The following is a 25,106-nucleotide window of genomic DNA, read 5'->3' as shown; positions in this document are numbered from 1 at the left end:
GAGTTAGGGGCTGAACTGTGTTCCCCACAAAAGATATGCTGAAGCCCTAACCCTCAGTACCTCTGAATGTGACCCTCATTGGAAAGAGGGTCTTTAGAGAGATAATTAAGTTAAAATGAGATCATTAAGGTAGGTCCTCATGTAATATGACTGGTATCCTTATCAAGAGGGGAAATTTAGTCACAAAGGCAGGTACATGGAGAGACAGGATGATGTGAAGATATGCAGGGACAAGATGGCATGTGGCTAGAGTGATGGGTCCACAAGCCAAGAACGCCAAAGCCTGCCAGCCACCACCAGAAGCTAGGGAGAGGCAAGGAAGGGCCCTTCCTTAGAGCTCAGAGGAAACAGAACCTTGCTGCTGGCACCTTGATGTCAGACTTCTAGCCTCCAGAACTTGAGACAGTAAATCTCTGATATTTTTTTTTTTTAAAGATTTTATTTATTTATGTGACAGAGAGACAGCCAGCGAGAGAGGGAACACAGCAGGGGGAGTGGGAGAGGAAGAAGCAGGCTCCCAGCGGAGGAGCCTGATGTGGGACTCGATCTCAGATCGCCAGGATCACGCCCTGAGCCGAAGGCAGACGCTTTAACGACTGCGCTACCCAGGCGCCCCTAAATCTCTGATATTTTAAGCCAACAAATTTTTGGTACTTTGTTACAATAGCACTGATACAGATGGTAACAAGTTAAATGAAGAGAAGTCAAGACCCGAGAACCTGGAACATTCCATGGACAGAGGCCGACACATTAAAAAAGGGAAAGAAAGAAACAGATTTTTAAAGGCCAAAAGGATGCGTGTTGAGACAAATAGATTAGAAATATAGTGAACAGGTAAGGAAAAAGATAGTAAGATTGGTCATTAAATTAGCAAAAAAGCCTGTGAAGCTTCCACAGTGTACAGTGAAGTTTCAAAAACAACCTGAGAATAATTATAGGGAGTAAAGGAAGGGAGAGATAAGGAGAAAGGGGAGGTCAGCCTTCCTCTCAGACTCAGGAAGAAGATGAACTCAGTGACTTAGTTAATGAAATGACTGGATGAGAAAAAAACATGTAATCAGTGCTGAAAAAGCATGTCTACTCTAAATACTGTGAATATCAGAATTAGTCGTGGTCAGCTGCCGGTATGATTTAAGGTGAACAAACAAAAGGAAATATTACCATAGAAACCAGATCAATGGGAAATATAAGTACAAAAATAACTTACAAGCAAACCTAGGATGGCATTTTCAACAGTCAACACGGAACAGTCCGTTGCCTCCAAGGGCACGCTCAAGGTCAGACGGTAGGGAACCCCTCTGGAAATTGAGCTGTGAAGCACGCACAGACTTTCGGGCCCACTTGTTCAGCTGACCCTCACAGTAACCCTGTAAGGTCTGGCACCTTAAGAATCTCAGAGAGACAACTTGCTGATGGTGATGGTGATGGTGATGGTGATGGTTCTGGTCCCTTCCTACCTGACCACCGTGTTCCTTCTCCGTGGCCGTGGAAAAGCTGACAGTTTCAAAGGCATTTGGAGAAAGAACCAAGTCTCCTTGATAGTAATAAAGATGCTCAAACGACCATAACCCCAAAATACGACCATGCTAAATCTCTATAAAGTTGCAACCCACGGCACAACTGATAAAAGAAAAAGTAACGCGTATTCAAGAAAAATGCCAGCAGACTATGATAGATCAAAGAATGCAAACAACGAATCGAGGAATTAGAGCGCTACGCAAGGCCATATAAAGGGGAGATCACCCCTGGGAGAGGGCAGGAGAACGAATTCTGTGTTCAAATAGATATGAACTTGCACATTTGATTAAATTCTGAGTATGACAAGAAAGTAAAGCAGAAAAAGGAACAGGAAAAAAGGGCACCGGGAGAGGCAAACATCCACTCTACGTTAGCTGAGGACAAAGGCAAAACAGAGGCAGAACCAATGAGAGAAGCAGAATTAGAAGGCGGCCAATCCTTTGAACATGAAAACATGACTTTTTTTTAAAATTAATCAATTAATTAATTAATTGTTTTTGATGCAAAGTTCGATGATTCACTAGTTGCATATAACACCCAGTGCACCATGCAATACGTGCCCTCCTTGCTACCCATCACCAGTCTATCCCATTCCCCCACCCCCTCCCCTCTGAAGCCCTCAGTTTGTTTCTCAGAGTCCATAGTCTCTCATGCTTCATTCCCCCTTCTGAAAACATGACCTTTTAAGTCAGGCTTGTGTAGGAGAGGAAAACCAAGTCACAACGGAATATATTTTTAGAACAACAAAAGTATTACAAGTAATGGAAAAGACAACACACAACCCTGACGGCAGTTGCAAATAGAAAAAGTGAAACATAATAAAGCAACCCCACCCTCCTTCGAGTAGAACGCTAAAAGAAAACAGGAAAATTAAAAACAATTAGACTAAGCAAAGAGAAACCAGAGTGAAGTCGAGACAAGGAAGTCGATAAATAAGGCCAATTCAAGGGTCTTTGAAAAAAATAATAAAGTCAATAACCAATTGACTAAATTAAAAAAAGATTTAAATGTAACTTTAATAATCGAAGAATGAAAATGACAATCCGATGACCAATGTAAAAACAGTGTTTAAGTTATGGGAGGGGTTGTCTGTGGCCACAGCTAACAGCAAACCAAATAATGATGTTGAAATACGAGATTCACTTACAAAAATAAAAATTCTCGAAGTGCCATAAAAAGAGAAAAACTAAATAATGCATATAAGACAAATAGGGAAAATAACTAGAGACCAACTCCCCTAAGGCTCCTAATTCAATATAATTCTTCTTTGGTATTTTATCCCAAAGTTTTTCTTTATTTTTATTTTTTTATTAATTTTTAAAAATTCCAGTGGAGCTAACATACAGTGTTATATGAGTTTCAGGTGTACAATATAGTAATTCAACACTTCCATACATCACCCCGTGCTCATCATGGACAAGTGCCCTCCTCTGTCCCCATCACCTATTCCCTCATCCCCCCACCCACCTCCCCTCTGCTAACCATCAGTTTGGTCTCTATAGTTAAGAATATCTGAATGCCAAAAAGTGTTCAATACAACTTATTACTTTTTCTTCACTAAAAATTTTTAAAATAGATAAAGAGAGGTTTTTTCCCCTTAAAAAATCATTATGCTTTTTCCCTCTGTAGTATTTCAGTCATTCCTTTTAAAAATAGGAAGCTTACAAGAAATATTCCGTCACTAGTTCCAAGTTAATTTTGCCAACATCTATTTGAGAAAGAGAGAGAAAAAAAAGCAGGAAATAAAATGTCTGCAGTTAACTAAACAACTTAGCTTACTGTTGAGAGAACCTTCAGTTTCTTCGACTTTTATTTATTTATTTATTTTTAAAAGATTTTATTTATTTATTTGACAGAGAGAGACACAGCCAGCGAGAGAGGGAACACAGTCAGGGGGAGTGGGAGAGGAAGAAGCAGGCTCCCAGCGGAGGAGCCTGATGCGGGGCTCAATCCCATAACGCTGGGATCACGCCCTGAGCTGAAGGCAGCCGCTTAACGACTGAGCCACCCAGCGCCCCTCAACTTTTAAATAAAGACAAAAATTTCTACCTTACAGGACTGTATAGGTGATTAAAGTAGTGAGCAAAGTTTTGTCAGCTATGAAGTCTTACACAAATGGAAGATTTATTGCATATATAAAGTTTCAAACATCCATCCGTCCGTCCGTCCATCCATCCATGAATTCATCCATTGGATGCCACCATCTAATCATCCTGCTCCAGCCCTACACTGTGGGGGTGGGGGGTGTCAAACAAAGGGTAAACAAACTTGGCTAAATCCCCTGCTTTTCAGAAGCTTTCTTTCAAATGGGGGAATTGACATTAGATGAGCATGTCATCCAGTCAACCTCGAACTTTGTTAAGTGCTATAAATAAGATATACAGGAAGCTGTGGGAGATATAAGGGGGATCTGACCAGGCCTGTGGGTCAAGGAAGGCTTCCTGAGGATGTTGTGTGGGGTTCAGATTTGCAGGGAGTCCTGGGTCAAGGAGCAGGGGCGTGCCGAATGCTTAGGAGATAGGCATGCTTCTTCCTGGCTCTGTGCCGTCCACCCTGAAGCTATAGCACGGATGGGACAGTTTCCTCCTTCAGCTGGACATTTCTGTTTCCTTCCCCTAATTTCTTCTTCTTCTTTTAAAGATTTTATTTATTTATTTGACACAGAGAGAGAGAGAGAGAGAGAGCGAGAGCGTGAGAGCGAGTGCACAAGCAGGGGGAGCAGCAGAGGGAGCTGCAGAGGGAGAGGGAGAAGCAGGCTCCCCACCCTGGGATCATGACCTGAGCCAAAGGCAGACGCTTAACCCACTGAGCCACCCAGACGTCCCTCCCCTAATTTCTTCTTATTACAATTAACAGTGCTTTGACCATGTTTGTGGGAATTGCTTTTTGTCCTTTCAAATTACGTTCTAGAAGTATCTCTCAGAAAGGAAATACCACATTCAGAACAGTTCCCTGGGAGGAAAGAGTTTTATGGCTTTTGTCACATGATGCCAATTACTTTCCATACATATGGAGCAGACTGACAGCGGCCCCAGGAAGGCATTGGTGTGCCCATTTCTCTACCACCTGCCAAGTGTCTTACTCAGTATTCATGTGTATTTTTGCCAGTTTAATAGAGAGCACAAGCAAGGGGAGCAGCAGAGGGAGAAGCAGGCTCCCCACTGAGCAAGAAGCCCGATGAGGGACTCGATCCCAGGACCCCGGGATGATGACCTGAGCCAAAGGCAGATGCTTAACTGACTGAACCACCCACACATACCTATATTTCTTTTTAAAATTATATTTCCCTACAAGTATTTTGCTTTAACATATAAAGCATTTGTCTTATTTCTGACAATATCTATTTGTATATTTGTAAAAAAGATAATGTAATCCTCTCCCTTTTACAGCTGGGATAAATGCCCTTTTAAAATATACTCCAATGAGTTTCCAATGCTTAACCCCCTGTTTGAAATTTATTCGTATTGTTACCAATGTCTATACTGATTGATACGCAATTGCCTATAGTGATATCCACAGTTGCGATGACATTTGACACTGTTCTCATTCTTTCCTGACTGTAATTTCCAGTTTGTCATTTAAGCTCAAATAATAGTTCTACTCCTTCTGCATCTCTGTTTCATTCATGATTTTCTCCATTTCAACTAAGTGCAAGTGGTTTCTATCACTGCTGTTTTGTATTATGTTTTAAGACCCAGTAGGAAGCCTGTCATGAACACCCTGAAAGGTTATACAGTGTACTTCCTCGTTTGCTCTACTCATCAGCTTGCTACCCGATTTCAGGCTCTGAGGAGAACTAACAGCATGGATGGTAGCCACAGGGAGAGCATCCAAACTAGGAAGGCATAAGGACGGGAAAGATTCAGTATTTGGAAACTAGAGAAAACAGACACGCGTGGAATAATCAGCCAAATTCCTCAGCAGGGAGCAAGAAAAGCTGAATTGATAGAGGCCTGAACAGTCCCGAGTTTACTTTCACAACTTTCGAGGGGCTGGTGATAGGCTCTCTCTTCCTCCCACACCAGCGAGTGATGAAAAGGCTGGGCTCCAGGCAGCGAGTCGGTACCTAGCGCTGCTGCTCCAGAGACTGAATTCTGGGGACACGGGTTCCGACACCGGCTACACTGTCAGCTGTGAGCGGGGCGGGAGGGACCAAGGAGGTGGGGATGTGTGTACCTGAAATGCTCCGGAAAGCATCAAGCTCTGGAATAAAGACTCTGCACGAAGCATTAGGCTTAACCCAAGACAAACGTGTTCCCAGAGGACTCGGGGCCCCCCAGGAAAGGCTGCTTGCCTCCACGGTGCCTCCAGGGCTCTCGGGAGCATGCAGCCCCACTCAGCCAACTCCACCAGCCGCTCACGAAGGCCCCGCAGCAACAGTCGGGAGGCCATATCTGCTGCTTGCTGCCCTTTCTGAGCACCCTGCAAACAAGTCCTCGGCCCCAGCGGGTCCCGTGGCTGGAGAAAGGCTGCTTCGGCTCTGAAGACGTGCAGCCGGCATGTTTCTTACTGAGCACAGACAGGCATCTGGATGGTGAGGTCACCAGGAATTGTTAAGGTACATAAGCCCAGAGCTGGTCCAAAAACCGATGATAATAGTAATAATGATAACATTCCCCTCTAGGTGAGCTGCCAGATTTAAAACCATGAGGGACTTTAAAGAGGAAATTAATAATTTCTCCCTTGAGTTGTTTGAAAATGAAGCCCAGCTCTCGTCTCCTTGCAGCACTCAGAATAGCCCCAGAAAGCCCTCTAACTGCTGAATGGAGACAAACACTATGGCTCTTCCAGGACCTGCTGAGGAGGCCTTTCCTGGCATTTCTGAGTTTTCCTGCCCCTTTCTGGGCACGCCAACATCAAAATGTGGCTATTTCTCATGGCAACAGAGCAAACATTGACAGGGCTTTCGCCACGAGCACGGCCGGCTCGTTAAACGTTCAGGCAAGAGTTTGGCAGCTTTCACGAGGGGCGCCAGCCAACCAGAGCCAAGACACAGCTCTGGCCAGGTCCGACTTGGCTTTGGGTTTGCTCTTCTAAAAGTCTGTCCAGACCACGTGGTGTGGGCTCTCGGACCTTCCTTACCCAACACCAACAAAACCGAAGTCGCCTTCCCCTGCCAGTGGAAAATCAACGTGGGCTTCTCTGCAGGTCCCGTTTGTGGGCAGAGGCAGGCTCTGGCAGCCTGGGAACGAGGGGATGCCTGACCCAGAGGCCTGCAGGAAGGCTCTGGACCTTCCCTGGCTGTGGTTTCCACCGACGCAGCAATTACATTAAAAAAAAAAAATACCTCCTAGCCGGTGGAGGAGGCAAGAGCATAAACACACAAAAGACGAGATGACTAATTCAGCAAGGTCACGGCCACAAATGCCCACAAAGCCAAGGGAGCTCTCAGGCCGTGTATACAGGGCAGCAAAGCACCCTTTGCATGACTGCCATTGTCTCCTCTTTGGAACCAAAAATGCCAGGTCAGACCCCCGGCACACCTGGGAAGGTGGCAGCACTTACCTTTGGTTCCTGAGTCATCGTTCCTGACTGTGGGGTCCCTCTGGGCTGCCTGCCTCCCTCTCTTCTGGAAGCAGCACTGAAGGAATGTGCTATCACAGGTTTTAGATCACAGGCAGCCAGACACACCCACTGCGAGGCACTTGCCTTTGAAATTCACATGAATAATAAAAATACCACCTGCTTTGGGGAAGCCCAAAAAAGCCTTGTGACTCATCGGGCACTGTAATTTCATTTTCTCTTCTAGGCCAAGGAGAAAAAAAGTAACATTGTCTTTTCCTTGTCTTCTCCTCCTAAAATGCAATCATCACGTTTATGCTCTATGCCTGTCTTGGCAAACGCAGCAGGCGTTACCCTGTGGAAAAGATGGCAGATAGAGATGCCAACCCTTTCTGCTTTTAACCTTCAGCCAAGAAAATCAGTCACTGGCTCTCCTGCTTGGGTGCACACTGGAATCGCCTGGGGAATTTTTTAAACGAAACTGAGGCAGGTCCCATCTGAGATTTAGATTCAATTAGTGTCAGGTGTGACATGAGCACGGGGTTTTTTAAAAGTTCCCAGGGAGTCAGTGTACAGAAAAGTGTGACAGCCACTGATGTGCTTGGGAGGGACAGGATTCAGGAATCATGAAATGGGAAAAGCCCTGAGTTCAGGAGACTCAAGTTCTGGGCTGAGTATAAATGTTTAGTATTTGCTGTCCTTGGACAAGGAACAGGATGTCTCTAAACCACAATATCTTCAACAGGAAAACAGATTCTATTCCCTGCAGTTCTTACCAAGGTGTTGTCGTGATCAAGTAGGATAAGAAAGTGTTGGGAAAAACACCAAGCACAATATAAAGGTAAGGGCTGCATGATCACTATTTCCTTTTACAAAGTGAGGCTAATATTTGATATTTATTGTACATTTACTATCGATAAGAATATTGGTATACTTTAAAAACCAGGAAACCAGCAAGAATAAGAGAACAATTAAAAGAAAATAGCAATAAATATAATACAAATAGATGCAAGTAATAAATCAGTATGACAGGTCTCACACAAATGTGAATTGAGGGGACTCCTCAAAGACACACTCTCAGATGGAATGAAAAACTAAATGCTGTTTATAAGAAATACACCTGAGACAATGAAAAAACGGAAGATGAATGTCCTGGAAAACTTGTACAATGTTGATGCAAAAAAAAAAAAAAAGAAGGCAGTGTGCCAGGTGAACAGCAGACAATCCCAATTTTAAGGACAGAAGCATGAACAGGATTAAAGCAGGTATTTGACACCATGAAATAAGTCAAAATGAGGCATAAAGCCATTAAACAGGCCTATAAAGCAAAAACTCGTAGAACAATGTGAAGAACTAGAAAAAAATTAGAAGTAGGAAATACATATATATATTTATACATATGAATATGTGTACATATATGCATGCATGTATTTCAGGTTCTGATAAAGCTAGCACAAATCGACAGCACATGAAAGACTTCCATAGGCAACTGACAAGATAAAATTAGAGGAAAAAAGAAAAATATTCAACTCCAGAAATCTAAAAAAAGAGCTCCAATAACAACAGCTATCATCTATTAGGTACTTACCATGTGCCAGGCATTGGTTTTAGAATGTTACAACTATGACCACATTTAATTGTCAAGTATCCTTCCAAGACAGATACTTTCTCTTTATTTTGCTTACCTCTCAGATGAGGAAACCAAAATACAGAGAGGTAAAGTTACCAGACAAAGGTCTGGAGCCCAGATTAGACCATGAAGTCTCATGCCATGGCCTTGCCTTAAACACAATACCCAAAATACTTAGAGACAAATAAAATACTCTAACAAGAAAATATGAAGGTTTTAGTACAGATAAAAGCTAAAGTTAATGAAATAACAGACAGAACCAATCATAAAAAAGTAAATAAAATCTAACAAGTCCTTTGACAAGACCACTTGAACATGTAAATCCTTGGCTGGTCTGATTAAGTTCAAAAGAGAAAAAGTAAAACTGTCCAACATCATAAATGAAAAGGGAAATATATCATCATCATCATCATTACATCAACACATTAAACTAGAAAAGCAACATGAATTACATCAATAGCTGCCAAAAAGGCATTTGACAAAATCCAGCAATCTTTCCCAATAAAAACTCTTAAGCAAAAAAAGAACTACATGGAAACTACCTAAATCTAACAGCAGTCTATTTACCAAAAATCTACAGCAAATGCCTATAAATTGCTGAGGTCAAGACCTTTAAAATCAGGAACAAGAGAGAGGTATCTGCTATCCTCATGATGATTCAACTTCTGAAATTTCTAGTGATACATGAAATAAAATAAGTTACATAAATATTAGAAAAGAGGGACAAACCTATTTGGAATTTGCAGATGACCTGATCATATACCTAAAAGTCTCAAGGAACTCCTCTAAAAACTATTAGAATTAATAAGAGAATTTGGTAAAGCGACTGGATAAAACATAAACAAACAAGAGCTTTTCTCCATACCAGTACCAATAGGTTGGAAATAGAAATGGAAACGAATCATATTCCATTCATACTGTGGCAAAAACAAGAAAGAAAACACAAATGAACACGGCAGGTCCAGGTTCTTTATGAAGAAAATGACAAAATCTCATTAAAAATATGAAAACTACATAAGATAAATAAAATACAAAATCTCATTAAAGAACATGAAAGCTGCACAAATAGAGTCATCATGGGAAATGCACAAAAGTAAGAACAAATGTCTAGTAACAGTCAAGATATTTTCAAAGAAAAAAACCAAACAAGTAGAAAGCATGCATTAATAGGCTGTAAGACTTAAATGAAATGTCCATTATGAAAACAGTATGGCATTTACCTAGAAACAGATTAAGAGGCCAGTGGACCAGTACAGAGAATCCAAAAATGCACACAGATAGATACTAGGGAAAATACTAACAATGACCTTTCAATTCAGAAGGGAAGGAAGCTCTATTTAAAAAACTGTGCTAGATTAACTGATTACCCATCTAGAAAAGATGAAAGCTAGATTCTCTCCCTCATACCTCACATACAAATAAATATCAGAAAAAATAAAGCTTAAAATGTAAACGCTAAAAGAATAAAAATATCATGAGATACCCCAGGAGGAGAATATTCATATAAAACTGAGGGGGAAATAACCTTCTTATATAACCCAGATGCCATAACAAAAAACATATTTGATTACATATTCTTGTATCTTTGTTATCACAAAAGATAAGACAAAAGAAAAAGAAGGGATTGGGGAAAATATTGGTAACGTGTTTGATTTAAAAAAAGGATAAAATCTGATATACAAAGACCCTCCAAAATGAGAAGGATTATTTCCCTTCAGAAAAATAATCAACAAACAGTAACAGGCAAATCACATGAGGGGAAATGCAGATAGTTCGTGAAGATACGACAAGATGCTCGATAATGTTAATAATAAGAGTGTGGACATCAAAACAAGGAGATCTCATTTTCATCCAACAGACTGATGAAAATTAAAAGGCTCCTGGATATCTAATGTTGGCCACGGTGTGGGAACAGAGATTCCCACGTAATGTTGGTGGAAGTGTGAATCACCATAGCTTTTTGGGGAAGTAATTCCCAAACAATCCACTTTGGGGACTTTGACCTACAGAAGCCACTATCCTAGAAAACAAGACTGTATAAAAAGGGGCAAAACCCAGAAAGAATCCAAATGTCCACCAATGAGAAAAGGACTGAGAGACAACTAAGCTACGTTCCTTCTATGGATTTAAGGCATGTATTTAAAGAATGAGTTGTAGCCACAGTGACCGATCTAGAGGGAGCCCGTGATAGAGTGCTCAATTTAAAAAGCCAAGCTGAAGATAATGTAAATAACACAACACTATTTTTGCTATTAAAATGGAAAACTAACTAAAACTATATCTTGCATTTTTTTTCCAGTTTTATTCAGATATAATTGACATATAATATTGGGTACATTGGGGGTGCCTGGGTGGCTCAGTTGGTTAAGCATCTGCTTTTGGCTCAGGTCATAATCCCAGGATCCTGGGATCCATCAGTATTGGCTCCCTGCTTGGGGGGTGAGGATCTGCTTTTCCCTCTCCCTCTGCCCCTCTTCCCTGCTTGTGTTCTCTCTCAAATAAAAAAAAAATCATAAAAAAATACTGGGTAAGTTGAAGGTATACAACTTGTTGATTTGATACATTCACATATTGCAAAAATGGTTACCACCATACTGTTAGCTAACACCTGTATAATGTCATCTAATTACCATGTCTTTTCTGTGGTGAGAACACTTAAGATTTACTCTTTCAGCAACTTTCAAGTATATAGCACAGTATTATTAACTATAATCACAGAGCTGTATATTAGATCTCCAGAACTTATTCATCTTATAACTGGTTTGTACCCTATGACCAACATCTCCCCATTTTCTGCACCCTCCAGTCCCTGGCAAATCATCTACTCTGTTTCTAGGAGTTTGGTTTTGTCTGATGCCACACAGAAGTGACATCATAGGTATTTGTCTTTCCGTGTCTGACTTACTTCGTTAGCACAATGCCCTCAAAGTCTATCCGTGTTGTTGAAAATGGCAGGACGTCTTTCTTTCTTGTGACTGAAAAATATTGCATCGTATATATGTACCACCTGCCCTTTATCCATTCACCCACAGGAAGTGACTACTCACCATTTTTCCTGGACAACTGCTGGGCAAGGCACTAGCTTCGATGAAATACTTCCTGAGGAGATGTTTGCTGGGGTCCGGACTGTCCAATAAGATGTAGGAACAGAAGAAAGCCCCGTGCCGAAGCAGGAATATGGCGATGTCTTCATTTCCTAAAGGACAGAAAATGGCATTCGGATGTAGAGTGTGTCGCCGTTGTCCAAAATGGCAGATGCTAATAGGTGAAATGGGAATGAAAAGGGTAGTTGTGCTGGTCGACCTTCTCTATGACCTCCCTTGAGGTGGCAAGTTCCTGTTTGTGGGAGACTTTTTGTAGCACTCTGCCCTGTGAAGTGGGAACTATGGTCCCATCTGCCACAGCTGGTGCCTGTCACTGAAATCCCCTTGCAGGGGCGAGTGGGGCCAATGACGGAAGGTGCGGACATTTTGAAAGAGAGGCAAATAACGGAATTTGCAAACGTCTCCACACAGGTGCTTGAATTCAAGAGCTAGAGGTGAGGGGGAAGACAAGGTCCCACATCTCCTACCTGCAAGGGTTCCCACGGGCAGGATTGACGGGGGGACCCACCTGACTTGATGGCCGCGTAGAGGGGTAAGCGCACGATGACAGGAAACTCGTTCTTCCTGACGGCGTAGCTTTCCGGGTCGGCCCCGTGTGTCAGGACGAGGAGCTTCACCAACCCCAGGTGCCCTCGCTGGCAAGCCAAAGCCAGCATCCAGTTCAACAGCCGCTGGGGGCTGCAGGGACCTGGCAGGAGATGACAGGACAAAGGGAAAATGCCACTGAAGAGTTTTGGTTGTTCCTACTCTGATCTCCCTTCGGACCACTGACAAAATTGAGCTGTCCCGTTTCCAGCCATAAGTTGCTTCTATCAAGTTGGTAGTGTTTTCTGGAATAGTCCCTCTGAATTGCGTATGCTATTTTCCCACGTCATTAAAAACCCACTTGCTCATCACTTAATGCTAAGTGAGGAAAAGCAGCATTCACAACAGCATATACGGTACAATTGTAACTAGATAAAAAACCGCATGTGCGGAAATAAGACTAAAAGGTCCTACCCCAGTGTTGCAGTAGTATCTCTGGGTAATGGGATTGTGACCATTCGCCTCAGCCTTTCCCCCATCTCCAGCCCTGACCTCACCCGACATGGGCTTTGGAGACGAGCAGCTTAGGGTTAAAATATTTTAGCGGTGTCATCTTAAACAAATTTCTTTTTTATTTTTTTTTTAAAGATTTTATTTATTTATTCGACAGAGATAGGGACAGCCAGTGAGAGAGGGAACACAAGCAGGGGGAGTGGGAGAGGAAGAAGCAGGCTCACAGCGGAAGAGCCTAAGGTGGGGCTCGATCCCATAACACCAGGATCATGCCCTGAGCCGAAGGCAGACGCTCAACCACTGTGCCACCCAGGCGCCCCTAATCTTAAACAAATTTCTTAACTTCTCCCTGACTCACTCTACCTATTGGTAAAATGGGTATAATAGCACTCATCCTCCCAAGTTTCATGTGAGGATTGCATGACATAATGTATTCAAGTATTCGGCTCTGTACGTTCTAATGTATTATTTGTCGTTATGTTTTTAGAGTACTGACACTTTGCTGCATTTCTAAATAATCTGTGAATATGTATATTACTTTCAAAAATGAAAGAAAAAAGGCTTTGCTGAAAGAAATCGATCTAACTATCCAGCCTAAAACTTTGAGAATTACTCCCTGCAAGAGCCACCTACTTAATTCCAGGAGGAAATAACACTTAACACGTTGAAGGAACAGGGACAGTGTGGGCTGAACTATTACAATATCTTCAAGTTCAAAGTAATGCAATGTCTTTTGGATGTAGCGGCCATGGAAAAATGATCTCGTCCTCCACACTGACACTTCCCAATTGCATCATCACACTGTCTCATTTCTAGAGGCTGAAGAGTCCTTAGGAACCAAAGTGCTCCCAGGCATGGAGAGAGGGACCCTCCCCTCCATGGTAGGAAATTGTCCAGGAAACAGGGGCAAGGTTGGGATGGGAGAAATGAAAATCCAGCACAGAGGGCGCCTGGCCCAGTGCCTGGGCTGCAGCAGGTGCTAAATAAATGTCCCTTCTCTCTCTGATAACTGGAATTAACAACTCAAAGGAGGTGGTACGCGGATATTAACAAGTGACCCACAACTCGCTTACTGCAACAGTATCTAGAGAAGAGAAATGCAGTCATCACAATGCTAACTTCTGTTGAGTGTGGATGTACAACCATCTGAGAAGGCTGTATTAGGCTATATTTCATAGCCATGATTTTACTAGGAGGAAATCAGAGCTCAGAGAGGTTTGGGAACTTGCCAAAGGTCCCACAGTTGGTAAATGGTGAAGTCAAGACTTAAACCCAGCAAAGCTAAAGGATTTAAACACTCGAAACCAAAGGGTGTTCTCTTAACCACAGGAAACTGCTACATGAATTTTCTGAGGCCCAAATCCAGTGATACTCCCCAAGAGAGCCCCATTAGGGTCTCCATCCCTCCTCTTCCTCCTTTGCTCCCTCACTGCTCAGCGACAGAGACCAGATGTTACATAATGACGTACTTTAAATGATGTCCACAGCTACACAATCATAGGCCTACCCCCTGTGAGCTTTTCATTGCTTCTCTTCTCAAACCTTCCTGTGTTCTCTAGTTGTGTCTTGTGTGTCTTCTGGTCTTACAGATAGACTCCCGACAGTGGCTGTGTTCCCCTCCAGTATGGGAATCCACAGGGACACACACTGTTTTGCCCATCTCTGCATTTCCTTCAGGGTCCAGAGCAATGCTCTAGACTCTTCAGTCCTCAGCAATTCTGTCCCTAGTTGAGTTGAAGATAGGATGCCTCAAGAGTAGCTGAAAGCCATGCTCAGGTCCAGCCAAGCTTGCTGCTCTGCAAAAGTGGGCAACCTAAGCCCTTTCCTCTCTTGTCTGCCAAGTAAACCCCTACCCACCCTGCAAAACCTAGCTCAAATATCAGCTCCTTATGAAGACCAGACCGTTCTCTCTGGGTGCTCCCAGATCACTGTGTAAACACTTCAACCTCAGCATGGTTACACTGCATGGAATTACTGCTTCGATTTCCCTGCTTAACCAGGAGCTATGCAAGATCTGGGATCACCCAGATCATGTTTTAAAAAGTCTGCATGTCTCTCAGGTTCTGCAGAATGCCTGGCAAGGCAATGCTCAAGGAAGTATACGGCACAATTAGGTTGTGAGCCAGTTGGCGCAGACGTTTGGGGCTAGAACAGAGCTAATCTTCGGGATCCCTGAAGAGAGAGAGGGTCTGCCGTCAGGGGTGCCCAGGCTCCTCCTTGCCCTCCCATGTCTCACTGGACCCAACCTACACCTGTGAACCGTAACACAGTCCTGATTCTCCCTCCAGACACATGAAGGGGGCACTGGCTTAGAACCAAGTCTGAGCACAAAGGTACTCAGAGCACACTGTTGGACAACCCCCCACAGGACGGCCCAGTGCGAAATACAGAGGTGAGCCCCTTGTTTAAAAACATATCACCAATTTCAAGATGGCGACTGTGGAGTGTTGAAGCAAGCATGGGCCTTCTGAGTGCAGGGCCCGCGCTGTTGTGCACCCATGAAGCTGGTCTTGCTCCCAAACAAAACCCTCACTCCCAAAGACCACCGCTAAGGTAATGCCTCGGTCTGTCGCTGTCATCACGTGTGCCTGGACGTCCAAGGCCACCACAGGAAATTAAAAGGCACCTGGACACCTTGAGGCTATCAGAGTAAAAAAATTACAAGTTGCTAAAAATGCCACGTGGCATGGTCCCTCCAGACAATGGGATATTATTCAGCGATGTGAAGAAATGAGCTACCAAGCCATGAAAAGGCATGCAGGAACTTCAAATGCACATTGTCAGGTGAAGGAAGTTAATCTAAAAAGACTACAAAACTATGAGCTCAACTGTATGACAATCTGAAAAAGTCAAAACGACAGAGACAATGAAAAGATCCGTGGTTGCTGGGGGGGCTGGGGGAAGGGAGAGATGACTCGGTGGAGCCCAGAGGACTTTGAGGGCAGTGAAACTGTTCGGTATCATACACTAAGGGTGGATACATACCATACATTTGTCAAAAGCCATCGAATATACAAACACAAAGAGGGACCCCTAATGGGATCTCAGGCTTTGGGTGGTAAGGATGCATCGGTATTGGTTCCTCAATTGTGACAACTCTACGATACTGACTCAGAATGTATATAATGGGGGAGCTTCTGCGGGGGAGGTATATGGGGATTCTCTGTACTTCCACATCAACATTTCTGAAAATCTAAAACCACTTTAAGGATAAAATCTATTAAATTTTTTTTGGAAAAGGGACATGGATCCATATTCTTTATCAAACACGGCAGGAGAGAATTTACCTCCTGAGCTCAAGGGAAACACGCATTTTCAGGGGAACCTCCCCCTGCCTCCCCACAAAGCCTGTCTGAGTCCTAAGAAGAGGTGATTCCTGAGAGGTGAGCAAGGAGCTCAGGCCCTGGGATTTACCTGGCAAAGATTCGAGCAACTCCTGTACTACGTCAGTGTGCCCAAAATGCGCTGCCACCACAGCCGGATTGTCGTCGGTGGGCTCGGTGGGCAGCTCCACCCGTCTCTCGGTGAGAAGGTACCGGACGGTCTCCAGATCGCCATAGGCCGCCGAGATGCTCAGAAGCCGGCCCTGGTCAACACAGAGCAGGGACAGGACTTCGGTGAGATGGCTGCTGTTAGGAACGGCCAGGAGAATCAACTCTACGTGCTTCACCAAGTCCCCGGGCGAGCCTGGAGCTGGGCTCTCTGGGATGGCCCCACGGGGTCACGTGCGGCTGTGGAGGACTTGAAATGAGCCCCATGCAAAGTGAGAGGGGCTGGAAGTGTCAAATCACACGCAACATCAAAGACAGTGCAAAAATGTCAACTATCTTGTCAATCATTTCTATATGGATGACATGTTGAAATGATCTTTGATATATCCAGATCAAATAAAATATACTAATACGTCACCTGTTTCCGTTTATTTTCTGAATGTGACTGCTAGACCATTTGATGTAAATGTGGCTCCCCTTCCCTGGGACAGCACTGTTCTTCGCCCTGAGCTTCAAGAGGATGGGATCTCGTGAGTATCCCCATCTGAAGCAGCATATTAGTCCACGGACAAGGAACATGGAGGTTCAGAGAGGTGTTGTGACTTGCCCAAGATCACACGGCTAGAAAATGGCTCTCGAGGACTGTACAAATGGCTCTGACTTTTCATGGGCTCACAAGGTCTGCAAAAAAGAATGCCTGATTGGCACGTACACAGTTTGACTGCATTACTAAAACTTCAAGTCCTCCTGAAACTTGGCCATTTCTGATGGACTTGGACATCCACAGTGTTTAAGGGGGCAGATGCAGAATCATTCCACGTTGGAACGAGGCGGCTGGTGCCAGCACTGGCATTTGCTGAGGACCTACTGAGTGTGAGGATGCCAGGGGCAATCTGTGACCTTCCTGAGTTTACAGTTAAGTTTGAGTCTGGAATCTGCCAAAACAGCCACAAGCACACATATTTTACTCCTAATATAGGAGTCACTTTAGGGTGAGACAGGCAGGGACAGGCAACAGAATCCCAGGGATGAGAACTGATATATTAAGCTCTTATCATGTGCCAGATGCTTCATGGAACATTTTACTTACATGGTCACACTTAATTCTGATAACAGTCTTAAGAGGACTGTATCTGTTGTTGATTTAAAAAAAAGAAAAGAGCCAGTTATTTTACCCGCAAGGTGAGTTGATTCGGGAATAGCAGAGGAATTGCAATGGAGGACAAGGAAACTATGGTGAACTATAGGCAAGTCTGGAGAACAGAATGGAGGGGCTTGCTTTTATAAGGGAAAGGAGGAAGCTGGGACGGTGTTTTACTGAGTTCCCATTGGCTGGGCTGTTGCTGGGCAAGGAGAAATTCTTCCTTCCTCCCACTGGAGTATGGAAAGTAAGCTTTTTCTCCGTGGGGAATGCAAGGTTTACTTCTTAAGGTGAGTGGTAATTCACGAGAATTTGCCCTTCAGGGCTTCCAGACTCCTATTTTAAATGAGGTTTCCTTTATTTATTTTCACACTGTGTTTCCATCTTGTGGGTCAGGAGGGATGGGAGAGTGGGAGTTTAGAGGCTGCAGAACTATCCAGGATTTGAACTGGGGTCTGTCCAGCCAAAGCCTATGTTCTCTCCATTCTGTCCAGGACTTCCCAGGAAATGTGGGACTTGGAAGGAGGCCCAGGCTGTGTAAGTGGAGTGAATGAGCTGGCCATGTGAGGTATGCATTCAATATGACCAGAAAAGAAAAACCACTGGCCTGTCAATCTTCCCAGGGTGGGGCCCACTAGGCCTGCCATTCCAGGAAAGCACTTGCATTAGCGGGAAAAGCCACAGAGATTGATTAAATGATTCACCACACACAACCAACTGCTGTCTAGACTCTAGCGGGTAAGAGTCTTAAAAGCCCCATCCTCACGAAGTGGTGATGTCACAGGAGCCAACCCAGAGGGCAAGAGGAACCAGAGGGCAGGAAGGCTCAGGCTGGCACTCTGGCTAGAGACAGCCCAGAGGCTCAATAGCACGTATTTATTTTCATTCAAACAGCATAGAAAAGTATAAAATAAAAAGGAGGCCTTGCTCCGTGCCTCTACTTCCTAACGCCCTTTTGCAAAGAAAACTGCTCTTACATAGCCTTCTAGAATGTGTTCATCCATATCAACACATGGATAATCCAATGTGAAGCCACACAGTTTTTTCACTTCATTCCTTGCAACTTTTATTGGCGTATAACAACCCTACAGGAAAGAACACACGTTGTGTGTTCAGTTTCATGAACTGTTACAAAGTGAACACATTCGTGTAATGGACACCCAGACCAGGGACGCAAGATCATCTGTGCCCAGAAGTCCCCTTTCTGCCCCCTTCTGGTCGCTGTCCTACCTGAAATAACCACTATCCTGACTTCCGACACCATAGATAACTTTTTGCCAGTTTTTATATATTATTAAAGTGGAATTATATTTCGCTTATTTATTTTATTTTCCCCCCTTTTTGCTCTGAAATAGAGATGCATAGCAGACAGTCCTAAGGGGCATCCATGTTTCTGTAACTCCGTTCCCCCCAGTGGTGACAGCTTATACCACTGTAGTGCAAGATCAAGACAGTACTTTGACATTAGTACCGTGTGGGTATATCATTCTGCCATTTTGTTGCATGAATACACTTGTGCGATCACCACCATGATCGAGGTGCAGAACCACTCCACTGCAAGATTGAGCCCCCTTTATAGTCTCACTCACTCTGCTGCCCACCACCATCACTAACCCCGGAAACCACGAATCTCTCTTCAGTCTTTATAATTTCATCGTCTTGAGAAGGTTCTACAAATGGATCATACAGAATGTGACCATTTGAGATTTTTTAATTTCCTGCTCAAAAATCATGCCCTTGAGATGCATCTGAGTGGTTGCATATTTCAAAGAGTTTATTTCTTTATTTAAAATCAATTAACATAGTGTATCACCCCTGAACATTAATAGTGTATCATTGTGTATCATTAGTTTCAGAGGTAGCATTAAGTTATTCGTCAGTTGCATATAGCACCCAGTGTTCATTATATCACATGCCCTCCTTAATGCCCATCCCCCAGTTACCCCGTCCCCCCATCCACCTCCCCACCAGACCCTCAGTTTATTTCCTGTGATTAAGAGTCTCTGATGGTTTGTCTCTCTCTCTGATTTCATCTTGTTTTATCTTTCCCTCCCTTCCCCTGTGATCCTCTGTTTTGTTTCTTAAATTCCACATATGAGTAGGATCACATGATAATTGTCTTTCTCTGATTGACTTATTTGGCTTAGCATAATACCCTCTCGTTCCATCCATGTCATAGCAAATGGCAAAATTTTGGGGGTTTTTGATGGCTGAGTAGTATTCCACTGTATATGGATACCACATCTTCTTTATCCACTCATCTGTTGATGGACATCTGGACTCTTTCCATAGTTTGCCTATTGTGGACATTGCTGCTATAAACATTGGGGTGCAGGTGCCCCTTTGAATCACTACATTTGTCTCTTTGGGGTAAATACCTAGTAGTACAATTGCTGGGTCATAGGGTAGCTCTATTTTCAACTTTTTGAGGAACCTCCATACCTTTCCAGAGTGGCTGCACCAGCCTGCATTCCCACCAGCAGTGTAAGAGGAACTTTCTCAAAGAGTTTCTTTATAATGCTTAGTATTATATTTATATATTATAGTACATATTACATATTTTATATAGTTTATATCTATATTATATTCCATTGTATGTTCAACCACTCATCTGCTAAGAGTTTTATGCTGTGTCCAGTTCCTTTTACAAGTAAAACTGCTAAGAACAATCATGCACAGATTTCTGTGTGCACATAAGTTTTCATTTCTCAAGGCTAAATGTTCAGGGGTGCACATGCTGGGTCAAATATAAGTGTATTTTTGTTTTTTAAGAAACTGCCCAACTATTTTCCAGAATGGTTGTTCCATTCTATATTCTCACCATGATGTATGAGATAGTTTCTCTACACCCCTATCAGAATTTGATGTTGTCACTAATTTTTTTTTTTAATTTTAGCCATCCTAATAGATGTGCAGTGATATTTCATTGTGGTCTTAATGTGCATTTCCCTAATGGCTAAAGATGTTGAACAATCATTAAGTCTTTTCATGCACTTTTTGGCCATTTGTACTTACTCTTCAACAATATGTTTCTTCACCAGTTTCATACATTATTTAATTGGATTATTTGTTTCTTAAGGTCAAGTGTTGGGAGATTTTTATATGTGAACTAGATATGAGCCCTTTGTCAGATAGGTGATTTGCAAATATCTTCTCCAAGTCTGTAGCTTGTCTTTTCACTCTCTTAACAGGGTCTTTCTCAAAGCAAAAGTTTTTAATTTTGATGTCCAATTTATCAATTTTTTCTTTTATGTATAATTTCTTTTATGGATTTTTAAAAATTTATTTATTTTAGAGAGAGAGTGGGGGAGGGGTGGAGGGAGGGAGGGAGAGAGAGAGAGAGAGAGAGAGAATCTCAAGCAGGCTGCATTGAGCATGGAGCCTGACATGGGGCTCGACCTCATGACCCTGAGATCGTGACTTGAGCTGAAACCAAGAGTTGGACGCTTAACTGACTGAGCCACCAAGGTGTCCCTCTTTTATGAATTTTCTATCTCGACTGTCATCTGCAAATAGAGATAGTTTTATTTCTTCCTTTCAGATGTGTATGTCTTTTATTTCCTTTTCTTGCTGCACTGGCCAGAACTTCCAGTAATATACTGAATATAATTATGTATAATTTTTCTCAAATAAAACTGCTAGTATTATATTGAGAGTAGATACACTTGCCTTATTCCTGATCTTAGGAGTAAAGTGGTATTTCACCATCAAGTATGAAGTTAGTTGTTGGTTTCTGTAGCTACTCATCAGGTTGAGGAATTTCCCCTCTATTCTTAATTTTCTAAGAGTTTCTATCATGAGAGTATTAAATTTAGTCAAATGCTTTTTCTGCCTCAAGTGATATGATAATATGATTTTTCTTCGTCAGTTTATGGCTTAATCCATTCAAACTGCTGTAACAAAATACCATAGACTGAGTGGCATAAAAACAGCAAAAATTTATTTCTTAGAGTTTGGAGGCTGGAAGTCTGAGATTTAGGGTGCTGGCTTGGTCAGGGGAGTACCTTCCTCCTGATGGACGATCTCTGGTATCCTCATGTGGCAGAGTAAGGCTAGGAAGCTTTATGGGATCTTTTATAAGAGCACTAACCCCTTTCATGACAGCTCCAGCCTTATGACCCAATCACCTTCCAAAGGCCTTAGCTCCAAACACCATCACATTATTCAACATACATGTTTTGGGGGGACACTAGCATTCAGTCATAGCAGTCTATTAAATATGGAGGATTATACTGATCGATTATTGAGTCACTGAACCAGTCTTGTATCTCTGGAATAAATCATGGTTGGTCATGGTGTATAACTCTTTTTATATATTGCTGAAATCTATTTGTAATATGTTGAGATTTTCTGCATCTATATTCATGATGGACATTAGTCTGTACTTTTCTTTTTTGTACTGTCTTTGTCTGGTTTGGGTATCAGGTGTACTGGACTCACAGAAGTGTTAGAAAGTGTCTGTAGAGTTGGTATTAATTCTTCTTTAAACATTTTGTAGAATTCTCCCATGAAACCATTTGGGTCTGGAGATTTTTTTTAGGAGGTTTAAAATTATAAATTGAATTTCCTTAATAGTTAAAAGGTTATTAAAATTATGTATTTTATATTGGATAAGTCATACTTTCTATTTTTCCAGGATTGGTCCATTTCATCTAAGTGGTCAAATTTATGTGTGTAAAGTTATTCATATTGTTCCCTTAGAATCCTTTTAATATTTGCAGGGTATGTACAGATATTTCCTGTTTCCTTCCTGATATTAATAATTTTTCTCGCTTCTCTTTGTTAGTTTTGCTAGACGTTTGTCAATTTTGTTAATCTTTTCAAAAAAATATCTTTTATTTCATTGATTTTCTCTATTGTTTTTCTGTTTAAATTTCATTAATTTTCTACTCTTACTTTTAGCATTTCTTTTCTCCCACTTGCTTTGGATTTATTTTGCACTTCTTGTAATTCCTTTAGGTGGAAGTTCGGATTATTATTTTGAGACTTCTCTTCTTTTTTAATGTAAGTATTTAGTGCTATAAATTTCCCTCTCAGCACTGGTTTAACTGCATTCCACAAATTTTGACAGGTTGTATTTTCATTTTCATTTAGTTCAATGTATTTTTTTAAAATTCCCTTGAGACTTTCTCTTTGACCCATGGATTACTTAAAAGTTTGTGGTTAGTTTCCAGGTGCTTGGAGATGTTCCTACTGTCTTTTTGTTATAAATTTCCAATCTGATTCCCCTGAAGCTAGAGAACATATTCTGTCTGATTTCAATTCTTTTAAATGTGCTGAGGTTTATCTTACGGCCCAGGATATGCGGTCTATCTTGAGCTCTGTTCTGTGGACCCTTGAAAAGAATGCGCATTCTGCTGTTGCTGTGTGCGATGTTTTGTAACTGTCAGTTCAATTCTGTTGGTTGATGGTGTTGTTAAGTTCTGTATCCTGGCTGATTTTCTGCCCGGTTGGTCTGCCCCTTGTTGAGAGGGGGTGTCAAACTCTCCAACTATTATTGTGGATTTGTCTAGTTCTCCTTTCTGTTAGGTCAGTTTTTGTGTCACATTTTGCAGCTCTGTTTGGTGCAGGCACATTTAGGATTGCTATGTCTTTTTGGTGGACTGACCCCTTCATCATTATGAAATAGTCTCCCGGTCCATGATAATTTCCTTTACTCTGAAGTCTACTTTATCTGATATTGAGCCACTCCTTCTTTCTTTTGATTAATATTTGCACAGTCTATCTTTTTCTATCCATTTTCTTTAAACCTACATATAACCTATTTGAAGCGAGTTTCTCATGTTTGCTCATATTTGCTCATGTTTTCTAAATCTACACTGGAATCTCTTTTAAGTTTACGTATCTGGACTATTTATGTTAATACAGATATCTGTATGTTAAATCTAAAGTCTGTCATGAAACTTTTTGTTTTGTTTTCTGTTTGCTCTTTCATTTTTCTCATTTATCGCCCTGCCTTCCTGTGGTTTCTGAGACATTTTTAAAATTTCATTTTCATTGGTCAATAGTGTTTTTTGTTTTTTTAAAGATTTTATTTATTTATGTGACAGAGAGAGACAGCCAGCGAGAGAGGGAACACAAGCAGGGGGAGTGGGAGAGGAAGAAGCAGGCTCCCAGCAGAAGAGCCTGATGTGGGGCTCAATCCCAGAAAGCTGGGATTACGCCCTGAGCCGAAGGCAGATGCTTAATGACTGTGCCACCCAGGTGCCCCAAGGTCAATAGTGTTTTTGAGTGCATTTCTTTGTCTTGTTTTTAAAGTGTGTGCTCTAGGTATTACATACATAGCTTAACAAAGTCTACTGGTTTCAACATTTTATCAATTAAAGTGAAGTGTAAAAACCTTTCTTCCTTTACAGCACATCCAGAATTTATAATCAGATGGAAAATGCTTGATATGGTATTATGTAAGAAAAAGCAGTATGCAAAACTATATATACAATATGGATGTATCTATATTAGAAACAACAACATATGCACGGATCAGCAGATGGAGAGAAAATATACCAAAATTGTTAAGTGGGACTGTTTGGATGCATTAGGAATATGGTTACTTTCTTGTTCTTTTCCTCTCTACTTTTACATATTCCTAAATTTTCTTTTTTTGAGCATGTGCTATTTTTATAATGGAAGAGAAATGTCAAAGAATACAGTCAGTGGAACCTTCAGATTGGCCTTTGTTGTTCACATTTCAGTTAATCCTCCCCTGTCCCCTGCGAAGGTGAAAGGGTTTGCATAGATGGTGGCAGGTTGAGAAGCTGGCTTGAAAGGACCAGCACCCACTATATGTGAAAGGAGGTAAAAAAAAAAAAAATCATCCCCATTATGATTATGATGATAACAAGGAAATAATCTGAGTGATAACCTTCATCCAAGCCAGGTCCCCAGTGTGGCTGGAGGAGCCAGCATTGACCCTACCTTCTCCAGCTGGGACGTGCTCTCGTCACAAGCCTCTCTGAGCAGGTGCCGGGCCCTGCTGGGGTTTCCTTGCTTGTATGCAGCATGAATGCCTTCTGTCCCGGGGCACTGTGCTGTGGGGTCACCGCTTGGTGTGGACGGTTTGCTGCCCATGTCCTCAGCACCTGGGTAGACAGAGGCACACACACAATGTCACCATCGCTTGCCAGTGCTGCTCATGAGAATCACTGGAGAGGAGAGCAGGATGTGTTCCCTATGACACAAATCTGAGGCCTGAGGAAGAGAAAGGAGTGGTCCTGAAATAATGCCAGTGTCACCAATGACAGCAGACCCCCGGGACTGCAGCCCTGGGGGAGGGACTTCTGAGTGGGGCTGGTGCTGAGCCAGGCTGTCTGTGCAGCCACACTGTGCTGTTGCGGAGGGGGTCCAGGACACCGAGGGCTGCTGTCTGGCTGGAAACACCCAGGCTGATCTCACTGACAGCAACAGAAAAGCAGGGGCTTTGGTGGGAGAGCTGGTGGTCCAGCCAAAGTGTCTCCCTGCTGTTTCCCTTGTGGGGATATAGTATCTAGTGGGGGAAGAAAGAAAGGCCTAAGACTAGGGATTTGGAAATCTATCCCCTCTCTGCCTAGAAAACCTCACAAAGGGCATGGGGTTTAGAATCAGCAGCCCTCATCCACACCTGCCCTCGCACAAATACGCCACATTATGGTCTTGGCAATCCCTGAAACTCTGGGCCTTGGGAAGCCCTTGGAGCACTGGTGTGA

The 25,106-nt window shown here is 42.6% G+C and overlaps 1 protein-coding gene across 5 annotated transcripts in view; it reads right to left on the bottom strand.

Annotated features, from left to right (window-relative positions):
- LRRK1 (leucine rich repeat kinase 1) overlaps positions 1-25,106 on the bottom strand; it is a 120,976-nt gene that overhangs the window by 56,173 nt on the left and 39,697 nt on the right. For 4 of the 5 annotated variants that reach the window (XM_087856716.1, XM_087856714.1, XM_045795383.2 and 1 more), the window contains exons 3-6: positions 24,340-24,503; positions 16,207-16,378; positions 12,263-12,442; positions 11,698-11,846 (exon numbers count right to left, since the gene is read on the bottom strand). In XM_087856716.1, coding sequence (XP_087712842.1) covers positions 11,698-11,846; positions 12,263-12,442; positions 16,207-16,378; positions 24,340-24,503 — 665 coding nt within the window. The other variant, XM_087856717.1, reaches the window with a different exon arrangement.

Source organism: Ursus americanus, chromosome 28 (genome assembly GCF_024610735.1).
Source record: "Ursus americanus isolate L20-20 chromosome 28, mUrsAme1.1.p, whole genome shotgun sequence".
Classification (NCBI taxonomy): Eukaryota; Metazoa; Chordata; class Mammalia; order Carnivora; family Ursidae; genus Ursus; species Ursus americanus.
The sequence above is the reverse complement of the archived record's forward strand: the minus strand, read 5'-3'. Positions and strand labels throughout refer to the sequence as shown.